This window comes from Cryptococcus depauperatus, chromosome 4 (assembly GCF_001720195.1).
Source record: "Cryptococcus depauperatus CBS 7841 chromosome 4, complete sequence".
In the NCBI taxonomy this organism is placed as follows: Eukaryota; Fungi; Basidiomycota; class Tremellomycetes; order Tremellales; family Cryptococcaceae; genus Cryptococcus; species Cryptococcus depauperatus.
The window spans coordinates 1,091,689-1,104,623 of NC_089471.1; the positions used below are offsets into that span (position 1 = coordinate 1,091,689).

The 12,935-nt window shown below is 46.1% G+C and overlaps 7 protein-coding genes across 7 annotated transcripts; 4 read left to right on the forward strand and 3 right to left on the reverse strand.

The window, feature by feature from the left end:
- Window positions 1-38: 38 nt before the first annotated feature.
- L203_103737 (uncharacterized protein) lies at window positions 39-1,706 on the reverse strand (the record flags this gene model as incomplete). The annotated part of the gene is made up of 9 exons (XM_066213129.1): window positions 39-71; window positions 129-411; window positions 468-486; window positions 534-789; window positions 840-1,130; window positions 1,179-1,236; window positions 1,287-1,373; window positions 1,430-1,530; window positions 1,587-1,706. The coding sequence occupies 9 exons, from the start codon at window positions 1,704-1,706 to the stop codon at window positions 39-41; spliced, it is 1,248 nt and encodes a 415-aa protein (XP_066069226.1).
- Window positions 1,707-1,963: 257 nt separating this feature from the next.
- On the forward strand, window positions 1,964-2,765 carry L203_103738 (uncharacterized protein; the record flags this gene model as incomplete). Its single annotated transcript, XM_066213130.1, has 3 exons — window positions 1,964-2,326; window positions 2,378-2,520; window positions 2,576-2,765. The coding sequence occupies 3 exons, from the start codon at window positions 1,964-1,966 to the stop codon at window positions 2,763-2,765; spliced, it is 696 nt and encodes a 231-aa protein (XP_066069227.1).
- Window positions 2,766-4,790: 2,025 nt separating this feature from the next.
- Window positions 4,791-6,207, forward strand: L203_103739 (uncharacterized protein; the record flags this gene model as incomplete). Its single annotated transcript, XM_066213131.1, has 3 exons — window positions 4,791-5,684; window positions 5,745-5,862; window positions 5,921-6,207. 3 exons carry the CDS (start codon window positions 4,791-4,793, stop codon window positions 6,205-6,207), a joined length of 1,299 nt encoding a protein of 432 aa, XP_066069228.1.
- A 168-nt stretch (window positions 6,208-6,375) lies between these two features.
- L203_103740 (uncharacterized protein) lies at window positions 6,376-7,422 on the reverse strand (the record flags this gene model as incomplete). The annotated part of the gene is made up of 6 exons (XM_066213132.1): window positions 6,376-6,472; window positions 6,524-6,633; window positions 6,695-6,769; window positions 6,819-6,924; window positions 6,991-7,304; window positions 7,357-7,422. 6 exons carry the CDS (start codon window positions 7,420-7,422, stop codon window positions 6,376-6,378), a joined length of 768 nt encoding a protein of 255 aa, XP_066069229.1.
- A 431-nt stretch (window positions 7,423-7,853) lies between these two features.
- Window positions 7,854-9,422, reverse strand: L203_103741 (uncharacterized protein; the record flags this gene model as incomplete). Its single annotated transcript, XM_066213133.1, has 6 exons — window positions 7,854-7,911; window positions 7,964-8,714; window positions 8,761-8,848; window positions 8,894-9,034; window positions 9,084-9,242; window positions 9,288-9,422. The coding sequence occupies 6 exons, from the start codon at window positions 9,420-9,422 to the stop codon at window positions 7,854-7,856; spliced, it is 1,332 nt and encodes a 443-aa protein (XP_066069230.1).
- A 315-nt stretch (window positions 9,423-9,737) lies between these two features.
- On the forward strand, window positions 9,738-11,433 carry L203_103742 (isocitrate dehydrogenase, NAD-dependent; the record flags this gene model as incomplete). The annotated part of the gene is made up of 9 exons (XM_066213134.1): window positions 9,738-9,791; window positions 9,855-9,938; window positions 9,999-10,085; window positions 10,132-10,431; window positions 10,584-10,873; window positions 10,920-11,002; window positions 11,059-11,143; window positions 11,251-11,306; window positions 11,357-11,433. 9 exons carry the CDS (start codon window positions 9,738-9,740, stop codon window positions 11,431-11,433), a joined length of 1,116 nt encoding a protein of 371 aa, XP_066069231.1.
- Window positions 11,434-12,044: 611 nt separating this feature from the next.
- L203_103743 (uncharacterized protein) lies at window positions 12,045-12,890 on the forward strand (the record flags this gene model as incomplete). The annotated part of the gene is made up of 1 exon (XM_066213135.1): window positions 12,045-12,890. The coding sequence occupies one exon, from the start codon at window positions 12,045-12,047 to the stop codon at window positions 12,888-12,890; it is 846 nt and encodes a 281-aa protein (XP_066069232.1).
- Between the last annotated feature and the right edge of the window lie 45 nt (window positions 12,891-12,935).

Consider the following 12,935-nt stretch of genomic DNA (forward strand, 5'->3'; position numbering starts at 1 on the left):
TTTCACTACCGTACAGACCATGGCTGATCAAAAACCTCTTATTGTTCATTGACAAACACTGCCGCCATACCCTGTTTATGCATGAGCTCAGTTTTCAAATGATGATACCTAGAATTGCAAAAACCTACCATACCACTTCCGATGCACATACTCGTTACAAACACTTTTTTCTTTTCTCTCTTTGCTTCTGAAAATCCAGTAGCAATTTGACGCGCACCAGTACATCCTAAAGGATGTCCCATAGCTATGGCTCCTCCGTTGGGGTTGACAATGTCAAACGGAATGTGGAGATGTTGGATAGACATGACAGCTTGAGAAGCAAATGCCTCGTTGATTTCAAAAAAGTCAACATCTTCTTTTGTGATGCCAGCCTTCTCTAAGACTTTAGGTATTGCGAAGGCAGGTCCAATTCTGTTATCATGTTAGCCGAGGAAACAAGCGACGCGATAGTATTTGTTTCAACGAACCCCATAAGCTTAGGCGGCACTGAGATGGGTGATTAGCAGAAACGATGCCATGCGCTATGAACTCACCTCCAACGACAGCAGAAACAACAAACTTGCCCAAGATGGGCAATCCCATCTTTTGTGCTACAGATCTTCTAGCAAGCAATACCGCGGCTGCGCCATCCGAAATCTGAGAGGCATTCCCAGCATGAGTAGAGCCTTCCTTGGAAAAAGCAGGTTTGAGTTTGCTAAGGGATTCTTTAGTTACGCCCTCTCGGATTCCATCGTCAAAGTCGACAATGATTTCTTTGTCGTCTCCAGTCTTGGGATCAGACCATTTAACCTGTAAAGAGCGGGGTGAGCTGTTGTAGTGGCATAAGGCTATAGTCATACCTTGACGGGAACAATTTCCTCCTTAAACTTTCCAGCTTTCTGAGCAGCAGCAGCTTTCCCAAAACTGTTGGCGGCAAAAGTATCCTGAACGTCTCTAGATATATTGTAATGTTTAGCGACATTTTCAGAAGTAATGCCCATGGGAACAAGACAATCCGCAGCTTCGGGATTGGAGAGAACTTCATCAGACATTTTTTCGGGGAGAACACCTGCACCATAATGTGCTGTCATGTGCTCGACACCTGCACCAATGCCAATGTCAATTTCGCCAGACTTAATTTCGTTGGCAATCTGTGCAAAGTTAGCAGATGTGCAACTCTGACGGCGACAAGGATATACCTGAACTACAGCTGTCAAGCCTGAAGAGCATTGTCTGTTTACAGTGTTGATGGGTGTGCTATGGCAAAGATTAGATGATTAGAGTGGATATAAAAGTTGTATACTGACGTGTATGGAATACCGGCAAAGAGTTGAGCCATCCTAGCCACGTTGGCACCACCCCCTGGCGGAAGGACATTACCAACGGCGATATCTCTGAGGGTCATTAGAAACAACGGTTAAATGTTGGTTTGATAATACCCAAAACATACTGAATCTGAGCTGGATTAACTTTGCTTCGTTTCAGAGTTTCCACAAAAACAGCAGCAAGAAGATCCTCGGGACAGCAGTCTTTGAAGCCGCCCTTCTTGGCCTATGATTTCAGAGTTGTCAGTAATGAATAACTGGTACTGGTCATGGTTGACTGACCTTTGTAAGGGGTGTCCTAACGGCACTAACGACGACGACATCGTCTGCAGAATTGATCAAAAGCCTTGCCCTCCCAAGAGAGGGAATGGAGTTTGCGATGTTTTGGAAAGTAGACGACATTATTGTGTCAGTTATGAAAACAAAACAAAACAAGAATAAAACAGGATATCAATTCATTCAAAGAAGTATTTATAATCAAAAAGTTGGTTAGAGTAAGTAGTCTCCGGCGTTCTTCATAACCGGTGATTACTACTCCGGATTTACCGGTAATATCCTAAAGTGGCAGTTGATCACTGGCAAAGTTGGAGGTTGAATTGATAAGCCAATCTTTGTTTTCTACTTTTCTTTTCTATTACCACAAGTATTTATTTGTCAACATGGGTATTGTCTGCATTGCATGCTCCCGCCGTATTGCTTCTCGTTCAATCCTTGCTTCAACTTCTCGCCTTCTGTACTTACCACCATCTCGCGCAAATCACTATACAACTTGTTCACTCATTCGGCAAAAGTATCCTCCAAATCACGGCCTATTATCTCCCAATCGCTTAGCAACTACCTCTTCTATAAATACATCTCGCTCTGATGTGCCCGATTCGCCGCCACCAATACCTCCTAGGCCAATTATTAAGGTCATCGCACCCAACTTGGAAGCGATAAAACAAAACGAATTCTTTGATGAAGAAGGGAAGCTGTTGCCACCAGAAGAAGCTTTCTTGAACATTACCCCTGAAGCTATACAGGTGATTTTGAATAGTACTTTTTGATTTCAACACTGCTGACTTGACGCTCAGCAATTAATGCGGATAACTTCACGGGAATCTTTGGAGACTCTTCAAAAGGGAAGATTGGCTTTACGAATAGGAGTCGAGAGTGGAGGGTGTCATGGGTATCAATATACAATGGACTTGACAGAGAAGCGAGATATTGATGACTAGTGCGTACCGATTGAGGACTTGCAAACCATCGAACGGATCACCAATACCTTTTAGTATACTGCAACCCGAAAGCGTTGCTTGTATTCCGGTCATTGTCGATATCACTTCATTTGGATTGCTCAAGGGAGCTACTTTGCACTATGCGACAGAACTCATAGGTTCTTCTTTTCGACTACAGGACAACCCTCAAGCGAAGGAAGGGGGCGCTTGTGGGTGTGGTGTCAGTTGGGAAGCCAAGCAATGATGCATATCATTGTCTTCTCACGGTTATTTCAGAACATTCAAGGTTTTCAATTCGTACCAACGTCTAGCTGCATCTTTTCAGAGACGAAATGGCAAAAAGCTCATTCATTCTTAGATACCTTATTGAAGACCAGAGAATCGAAACAATTGACCTAGGCTATATAACTTGGTGAAAAACCTTTAGAAACCTTTTTCTCTTATCACTCAACTTTTACTCAAATCCTATCATAGATTGAAGCCCGAACTCCGCAGAGAGTGTCCTTTTCGCGTATTGGCTGGTCATGTACACTCCGCCGCTCACACTAGTGTTGTAAACACAAAGATCACCTCCATTGCCGCCCATCTCAGTCGCATCGCCCTTGCAAAGAGAGCTACATTTGTTATCGTCCTTCCTGACGCCAGTAAGAGTACAAATACAAACGAATCTTGCATATTTGTATGGATGCTCTGCTGCAAAACACATCAAAGTAAGCAACAATTATACTGCAAAGACGCAAGCTTACCTTCACAGTCATCGGCATCATTCACACTCAGTCTTTTAATCAGACAATTTCTCCCGATCCTTCAGGTGATACAGATACAAGATACCGCTCTTGAGAGTAGAAACATCAACTTTCAAGTTATTTTTTCTCTTTGAGTCTTTGTCGGTGGGATTTCACAGTTCAATCCTGTGGTGGAATTAGCCTTAGGTTAAGAAAGATAATGAAACTGCTCACGTTTTATTGTCAACTTTTATAATTGTATAACTTTTGTTGAGTGTAAGTGATTTGGCAGCGCTATTGCTGGTGAGAAGAGTGGCTAGATTGATGGATGCTTTGAGCATCCAGTCATCTATACCAATGTGAGTTCCTTATAGCTGAACGGTGACTGATTCCATTTAGACGAATTCGCAGCGACATTCTGCGCTACCGCATTCTTGCCGGAAAGATAGGTGAAAGCCCATCCACTTCAATTGATGACTGAGGGTTCATCGGTACTGGAGGACTTCAAAAGCTTGTTGTCATAAACACCACCTTTGCCCACTTTTATAATTGCATTTTCAAGTCCACCAGCAAACTTGCAAACCGTCAATGGGTGTGGCAACGTCAAGGCATGAACCTGTGTACCAAGAAACGTTCACGTTATCAAAAAATGGACCTTCAACGTCCAAAAACTTGACGTCGACCTTTTGGGGTTTTTGTTTCAGGTCGTACATAGAGAAAGTGGCTTCAGTAGCTGCACTCTTGCGCTACCCTTGGGAAACGTGATCATGGGATTCATTCACCTTTTCCTCTTTTGCGGGCAAGGTATCGATGAGAATCATTCTCAAGGGGTGTTGGGACAGCGCCTGATAAACCCACAAGGTGTCTTGCGATAAAGGTAGTAAGATAACCACGCAAGAGTGTTTAACGACAACATTCCAGTATCTGGTTTGGGTTATCATTCAACATGTACGATGTCTTTATTTTCAGACCACAATACTGTGAAAACGATTCCCGCCATCAAGGGCATCTGCATAGAGCTGATAGAATATGGGAAAGGTCCTAAACATATCTACCCTATACATGTCTGTAAACAAAGTATACATAATACTTGAACGCACATCTCTTTGATAGCTCTATCACTTTAACCATTCCTCGCAGCCAATATAGACCCACTCCAACTCGCTACACATTGGCAATACTCTCTCTGCCGCCAATGATGGTATCCTTTTTTCTGATTATCCTTTCATGGCACCAACCAGGGTCATCAAACATGTTTACAAGAGGCAAAGGACTGTCATCGTTTTCCGTCTCATCCATCCATGAAGCAGGATATCAGCTACGAAATATACACGAAACCCTTTTTCGTTGATAAAACTGGATCGTTTGCCACTTGACAGATTGGTTATTGATTCACCATTTGTATACTTGTTCACCTTAAACAAGAAACCAAAAGACAACGACAAAGCTTGTATATGTGTTGAAAACGTCAACCATCTTTTCTGTAATATATCGTCGTTCCCATACGCCACACCAGCGAACCAGGCAGGACAAAGCTCACCACGATGACCATGTTCAAGGTCAAGTCAGGACTTATCGTTCCTTCGCTCATGTTAGTGGCAGCTTTCTTGGCTGAGCCAATATATGCTGTCAACCAGGGAGATAAAGGTTCAGCCTTATACTTCGCAAAGCGGTTGGCCCAGCAAGAAAGTCCAGTCGTTTCGACAAACGGTGTGATGGCGGCAAAGAGTATCTTGGCAAGAGACGATATGTCCAGTATTCCGACCACTAGTCAAACGACCTCAAACAGTGACAAAATCACAGCTGCACCTAGTAGCGCATCAACCAACAACATGCCACTCGCATCATCGTTGGCAACACTTGCGAATCCCTATGGGTCTTGTATAAGCTCAGGGGGCGGCTGTGCTGCCTTTCTCAGCTCGATTTCGAAATGTTCTGACGACGCTTGCGCTTGCGGTCTCTCTTTTCCTGCCCAACAGTGTGCACAGTGTATGGCGAGCCAGGATGCGGTTGACGTTTACAATGCGTACCTAAAAAGTTGTGTAAATGTCGGTCTTGCAAAACCTACAAGCACAGTGATGGTTGAGGTGAGCAATCGTCCAGACGTGAGCAGTAGCAAAGTAGTTGCTGTCCAGACGGATGGTGTTTCGGGTTCAGTTAATAGTACTGGATCTGGAGGATCAGCTTCTCGGACAGCGACTGGTGTTACCAAATCAACAGGGCTGGATGGGGTGATGGCGCTGGCGACGGATTCTACCTCGGGTGCAGCAGGGTCGACTGCATCTAGCACGCTTTCAGACACAGCTACGAATTCCAAGAAGCCTGTTCCCACCAGTGGATCAACAAATATGGCGCTGGACTCTGCCCATCAGTTCTTCAAGACCGACGTCAATACAACTTGTACCAACAAGTGCCAACAGTGGCAGAAATTAGCCCAAGTAGGTCCTTTTGGCCATGGTGCTTGAAGTGTCTCTGCTAACAATCTTGACTCCAACTAGACTTGCACCGACGACAATTGCATATGCACCAGCGATGGTCTGTCGGCGGCTAGCTCGTGTTCCAGTTGTATAGGATCCAGCCAGGCTTCTGACAAAGACAAAATGCGCGCTTATGCCAGTTGGTTTTTTCATACTGTAGCCAATTAATTTCGTACTGACAGTCTTCATCCTATCAGGCTACAGGTCAAACTGTACTCTTCCAGCGTCAGGTTCCGAAAGTGATACCTCGACAAGCTCGGGAGGGCTGGGTTTTAGTACTTCACACACTTCATCAACCAAAACAAACCCTTTCGGGACTGGACCAACTCCAGTTAATACAGTCGGTGCTGTCGAGGCAAATGGTGAAGCGACAACGGTTCTCCTTCATAGTGCAGCAGCAAGACGTGTCGGATTGCCTTTGAGGGACAGCCTTGTCGGTGTTTTGGTGACGCTGGTAGCGTTGACAGCTGGATTGATAATATAAACGTTTGAACATGTTGACATTACTATTGAGAACAACTGCCCTGTATTTTAGTGAGCTTCGTATATTCTATGCATCTACATTATTTCTGCGGCCAATGGGACCTCTTGTTCCGTCATCATTGATTGGATCATACTGAGATGGCTTCTTTGCATATGCGAATGCACATTCCTATCGCTTACCTGAAGCAAGATTCTCTAATAGAGCTTTCAGCTTGTCACTCATCACACCTTTTCTGAGGTTGTCATAGTCGTACATGACTATGGTGCTACTTCTGGCTCAGCATTTTACTCACTCAAAGAATACTTTGACAACTTGCCCATCACCGATAGCTTTGACTTGCCGATCTTTCAATGACCAAATGAGATGCCGATGTCCATAGCTTGCACGCTCTGGATTGACAGCATGTATTTGGTTGGAAACTATGATCTACCGTTCAAGGTGCCGTCAACGTTGAGAGCCGTAGCCTGACCACACCGTAACCGCTCACCGTATCAGGAAAGGTTATGGGGGCTTTATATTTGACATTGATTTCTTTGAGGATAACACCTGTTCCTTTAGCACGCTTCAAGTTGCCATTAGCTTGCCCAGCCTCAGGTCAGGTCCTGCCTTACAAGAATACCACTTATGGCTTCTTCCCCAAGTACGCTGGCCCAGCTGTCTATATACCTGATTCTTGCCGACTCACACCACCGAACGATCTGTACATTGTTGACATGTCTGTACATAGCCATCAGCGTTCCAACCCCCTTGTGTGTGAGGATGCGCGCAGAGCAAAGAGCTCACTGGAAAGTATCTTGGTCGCCCCAGGCTACAGGCCACTTGAGAAGACCGACAGTATCGTGTCCATGTTGTTCAAAGTATTTCAACGCTTCCTCTTCACTCCTGCCCTCAAACGAGCCACTCATTGCTGATGTATTTGACAACTCTGTGGGACCTGTCGAGGCAGACAGCAGATGGGTTGTAGTGCTGTTTGAAGCGACGGTCTTGCTAATTTCAGGCATTCGATTAGATGCATGATCTTGTTCATGTCCAGGACCTCCTGTCCCAGGAGGAAGATGGTAGTGGGATGTAGGATCTTGGAATTTGGCATAGAGCTTCTGTAAATGGATTAAGCAAGTTACCGTGGACAATATGAACCAAGATAACTACCTGAAGACGAGCAGTTTCCTCGTCAGTTATAGCTAGAGAAGGTATATGTTGATGAGCTGTTGACATAATTCTCTTCTGAATGGATGAGAAAAGAGCTCTAATAAAATGATTATGAAAAGCTGTTGAAACAATCATGATTGTAAGTTTGTAAAAGTATTGAGAACCTTTGCGGTCGAGATTAGATGTAAAATAATGTAAAAAAGTAAATTCAATAGCCGGAAGCCGGTTAACTATCAAGTAATTGCGATTTTTTATGCCGCACTATGTTTGAGATGGTATCCAAAGCCAACAGGTCCTGATGCATACACATGATCAATAGCACACTTGGAGCCTTTTCCAATCAAAGAATTTAGAGTAGATTATTGCCAAGCGATAAACTGAGGCAGGGTATCCTTTTGGAGGTCAAATATTGTATAATGAAGCGCTCTATTCAAAGCAATCTGAACGGCTCAAAAACCAAAAAATAGGGGGAACATTGTACAGTAGGCTTAAAAGGATTAGTCAAAGGTGACCTTGGAACCTTCACCTCTGACGATACCACCCGTTCTAGCGCCACTGTCCTAGATGAGCACGAATACAACGAGAAATGCACGACAAAAAAACTTACCCTCTAGGAGGTCCACCACGGCCGCCGCGACCGCCCCTTCCTCTGTCACCACCACCCCTTCCCCTGTCGCCACCACGACCTCTACCGCCTCCGCGCCCCCTGCCACCAAAGCCTCCTCGCTCATTGTTGTCCTGCTTGGGAGGAGCATAGTCAACACGGATAGCCCTGCCAGAAATCTCCTGGCCGTTCATGGCCTTAAGGGCGGTAGTAGCGTGCTCAGTGGAGGAGAATTGGACGTAACCGAAACCCTTGGGAGCACCAGTATCCCTATCAGTAGGAAGTCTGACAGATTGCACGTCACCGTGCTCGCCGAAGGCCTCGTAAATTTGATCCTCAGTGACAGAGAATGAGAGGGAACCAATCCAAAGGGTCTCAGCGGGAAGAGATTGTTTATCGTTGAAAACCTTGGCCCGCTTCTCAGCAGCCTGGTTAGGGTCTCGGGCAGTGGCGTAATTGACACGGATGGCGCGACCATCAACTTCAGCGCCGTTTTTCTCAATGGCTTTGGCAGAACTTTCAAGATCGGCAAACTCAACATAACCAAAACCTCTAGATCGTTGAGAATCTCGGTCGTAGACTACACGAGCAGAAACGACTTCACCGCAAGACTCAAATTCAGACTTGAGCCAGTCGTTGTCAATGTTCCATGAGAGCTGGCCGACAAATACGTTGGTAGTTGCCTCCGCATCGTCGTCAGCACGGGGTTTTTTGGCAGCCGCAGCAGGTTCATCATCGGCCTTTCGCTTATTGCCTAATGGGTATTAGCTGAAGTTGACACGTAATACGTGGGAGCTTACCGTTACTTTGAGCTTTTGGCGCCTCCTTGGGTTCTTCCATTTTTTCGTCTTCGTCCTCTGAAGAACCATCCGAATCAGAGTCAGAAGTCTAGATAGGTCAGCATTAAATTAATAATTGAAAATTGCTACATACTTCATCGTCAGAATTTTTCTTGGCGTCTTTCTTAGCCTCAGGCTTAGATTCCTCTTGATCAGATGGCGATTCAGACTCGGAGTTGGAAGACCCATCAGAAGAATCAGACTCGGATTCAGAAGAAGCTTTCTGTTTTACCTTCTACAAATGCATTAGACAGTCGCCAAATGAAGCTGGAGCTGTTGCCTACAGTAGAGGGAGCAGCTTTGGCAGCGGGCTTTTCATCCTCAGACTCGGAAGAAGACCCGTCAGCTTCAGATTCAGAACTTGAACTCTCGGGGGGAGGAGTAGGGGTCTTTGCCTTTTTAGCTTTCTTTTCTTTCTTTTCCTTCTTCTCCTTAACAGATTCCTAACGTAACTTTAGCTCAGTCAGATGGATGCCGACACAACTAACCTTTACAGCCTTTACAGGAGCAGGAGCAGCGACCGGCTTGGCCTCTTTCTTGTCTTTCTTGTCCTTCTTGTCCTTCTTGTCCTTTTTATCAGCCTTGACAGGAGCAAGAGCAGTAGACTGGGAAGTCCTGGCCATTTTTAATAGAAAAAGTTTAAAATAAGTAGTAAAGGAAAAGATGAAAAGATGAATTTTTTAATACAATTCACCAAGTTTTACTCAGGGTGAGTTTGAATTTCTGCAGAAAAATAAAAGTCACGTGACAAAAAGGTTTTCACGACCTTCTACGCGCGCCTAACCACATGGTTACTCTCGCGCCTTTCTCGACCGAATAGATCCGACTATTCTCGTTTCTTGTGGCCCTGACGTCGAAATAAAATAATATAGGTTGCACATTCATTTCATTTCCTTTTCTTTTCTTAATTTTTCCCTTCAGGCTTTTCTATAATGATAATGTTTGCCCGTTCAACCTCTAGGAGTTTAGCTTCCTCTCTCCGCTCAATTCAAGTGAGTTTTCTTTTGTTTGCGGCAAGCTATAAATGCGCTGAAAATACACTGATATGTTTGAAGGCTTCTACTGGCGTTAGATTTTACAATTCTGCTTTCCAATCTGCAAAGCCTACCTCTGCATTCTCAGCTGAAAAGGGTCCCAATGTGCGTACAAAAGATATACAGAGCGAAGGAGGGCATGACTAACCAGGGCGGATGGAATAGGGCAATTACACTGTTACACTTATTCCTGGAGATGGTATCGGTCCCGAAATTGCAGACAGCGTTAAACAAATCTTTGCAGCTGCCAAAGTAAATCTTTGACTCAACAGTAAGACTGAATCTGACTTGACCACAGACGCCAATTCAATGGGAGGAAGTTGATGTGACCCCTATCCTCAAAGACGGAAAGACTGTTATTCCCGACGAGGCTATCAAGAGTATAGAGAAAAACACTGTCGCCCTCAAAGGTCCCCTTGCTACGCCTATTGGTAAAGGTCACGTATCTCTCAACCTTACACTCCGACGAACCTTTTCTCTCTTTGCCAACGTTCGACCCTGTGTTTCAATCCAGGGCTACAAGACTGCTTACGACAATGTCAACACTGTTTTAATTCGAGAAAACACCGAGGGAGAATACTCTGGCATTGAACATGAGGTCAGTTTTATTGGTGTCCTGTAGGCTGATGGCCTTGATTCGTTACTCGACTTTCCAGGCTGCTTCGCAACTTGGACGGTTCAAACGAGCAACCAAGTGACCTGACCACAGACCCTTTTCGTCATTTTTCACCCGTGTTGACTCTACTGTAGATTGTCGACGGCGTTGTGCAGTCTATCAAACTCATCACTCGGGAGGCCTCTGAGCGAGTGGCCCGATACGCTTTCCACTATGCCTCTGAAAACGGCCGGCACAAGGTCACCGCAGTCCACAAGGCCAACATCATGAAGATGTCTGATGGAATGTTCCTCACCGCCTGTAGGGACGTTGCCAAGGAATATCCCAACATCCAATACGACGAGGACCTTCTCGACCGAGTCTGCTTGAGAATTGCTTCTGACCCTGCTCCTTTCGCCGACAGAGTCATGGTCATGCCCAACTTGCAAGTACCCTTTTGATAAACTGCTGCTCTGTCTCATAAACGATAGATACGGTGATATTCTGTCTGATTTGTCTGCTGGTCTCATCGGCGGCCTCGGTCTTACTCCCTCTGGCAACATTGGCAAGGTGAGTGAATGGAGCGTCAGCCAATCGCTAAATGGTATCAGAACGCCTCCATCTTTGAAGCCGTCCACGGCTCCGCTCCCGATATCGCTGGCAAAGGACTCGCCAACCCCACTGCGCTTCTCCTGTCTTCCTTGATGATGTTGCGGTGAGTTCAGCCGGGGCATGTAAAACCCAGTCGCCAGCTGCAAACACATGCCTTTCGGATTCTGTCGCAAATTTAACCCACTCGTCATATACTAACACCTCTCGCAGACATATGGGCCTGTTTGATTTCGCCGATAAGATTGAAAAGGCTGCTCTCAGCGTAGGTGCATTGTTTCATCCCTCATGCTGACATCGACACAGACCATTGCGGAAGGCAAAGCCATCACCCGGGATCTCGGAGGCAAAGCTGGCACGAAGGAGTACACTGAGGCTATCCTGTCGAAACTCTAGCGATAGCGATAGCACATTGACAGATGCATAGACAAATTTCCTTTCTGTATAAACTTTGCCTTTTAAACTCGACCCACGGTGGCACTCCGTCACGTGATATTTAGGCGGCCCTCGCCGCTCTTCTCTACCCCTCCACACTCCCACCAAAACCCGAAAAGGACGCTTCTTCTTCGGCGACTAACCCTATCCCAATGTCTCATTCGCGTGATATCCGTGTCCGGACACCACCAAATCCTTTTTCTCTCTCCAGCCATTCACCCATCACTTTCTTGCCACGTGTCGGTGATACCCCTTGGCGGCGATCGCCGCCGAGACTCTTTTCATGCTCCAGAAATCAACTTTTCCAAGTCAAACGTGATGACGTCATGTTTTCGGCGATCGCCGCCCAACCTGTAAAGCACCAACCAACATATCTTTAAAACCTGTGCACGGACACCGCTGATCACTCACGAGGAACCAAATAAACTGTTTCCGATACATCTCGGAATACACAACCGGAAAAAAATTTAAATCCGCCCGACTGTCCGTCATTTTTTATTTTCGCGACGGATATAAGAAGAGGAAAGAAAAAAAAGAAAAAGAAAAAGTTGAAGCTGTTTTTAAAACTCATCATGTCTTGGAGTTCAGACATCTCCTCAATCAGCTCAGCGCTGCCAGCAACCCCAACGGCAAGTCCACAAATACACTCTCCGTTAGGCAGCAGCGATGATTGGAGAGCACGGCAGACGCCACCACCCTCACTACAGCTGTATTCGTCAGCACTCAAAGCAAAGATGGCAGAGGGAATGGCGGTGGCAATACAAGGGCTGGAGAGCGGGCGGAGAAGAGGACGGTATGGCAACGATGAGGAAGAGGATCCGATAGAACGTCACGTCCGTCTCTATCTGACACCACAAACCGCCACTCGGGCACAGCATCCACGTCGGGCACTCTGTCATTTGGCAAGTGACAGGTCCGTATCGGCGCCACCTACTGTGACGAGCCATGCCGTAGACGTGACGCTGGGTGGTACGTCTAGAAAAGGCGATCAGCACCATGAGAAACTGGCCGCTTCACCATCTATACCTGAGCCGTTTGTACCAGGTTTACTCGACTTTATGCCAAGGCGTCCAGACGTCTGGCGTGTCGACAGCACATCTACTGTCAGCAGCGAGGCCAGCTTTGAAGCTATCAATGCAGAAGACATGTTTCGTCTGTACGGTGTCAAGCGGGCTCAAGAGTTTCATGAGGACTCGACGGCGACCCGTCCTGTAAAGGCATCTAGACTCACGCCCACATCCATCATCCACTCTCTCCACGACGCCGCAAATCTACCTTCTCCACCCGCAAGCTACAGATTGCCATGCCGAATCGATGTGGTTAACAGAACGGACGCTGAGGGAAAATATGGTGCTCCAAGCCGGGTGGACGACCCAGAGGGCAAGGCTAGACAGATCGTTTTGACTGTGGAGAGGTGAGGAATTGGAGTTGAGGATACGGACAGTCATTGAATTTTGGATCCT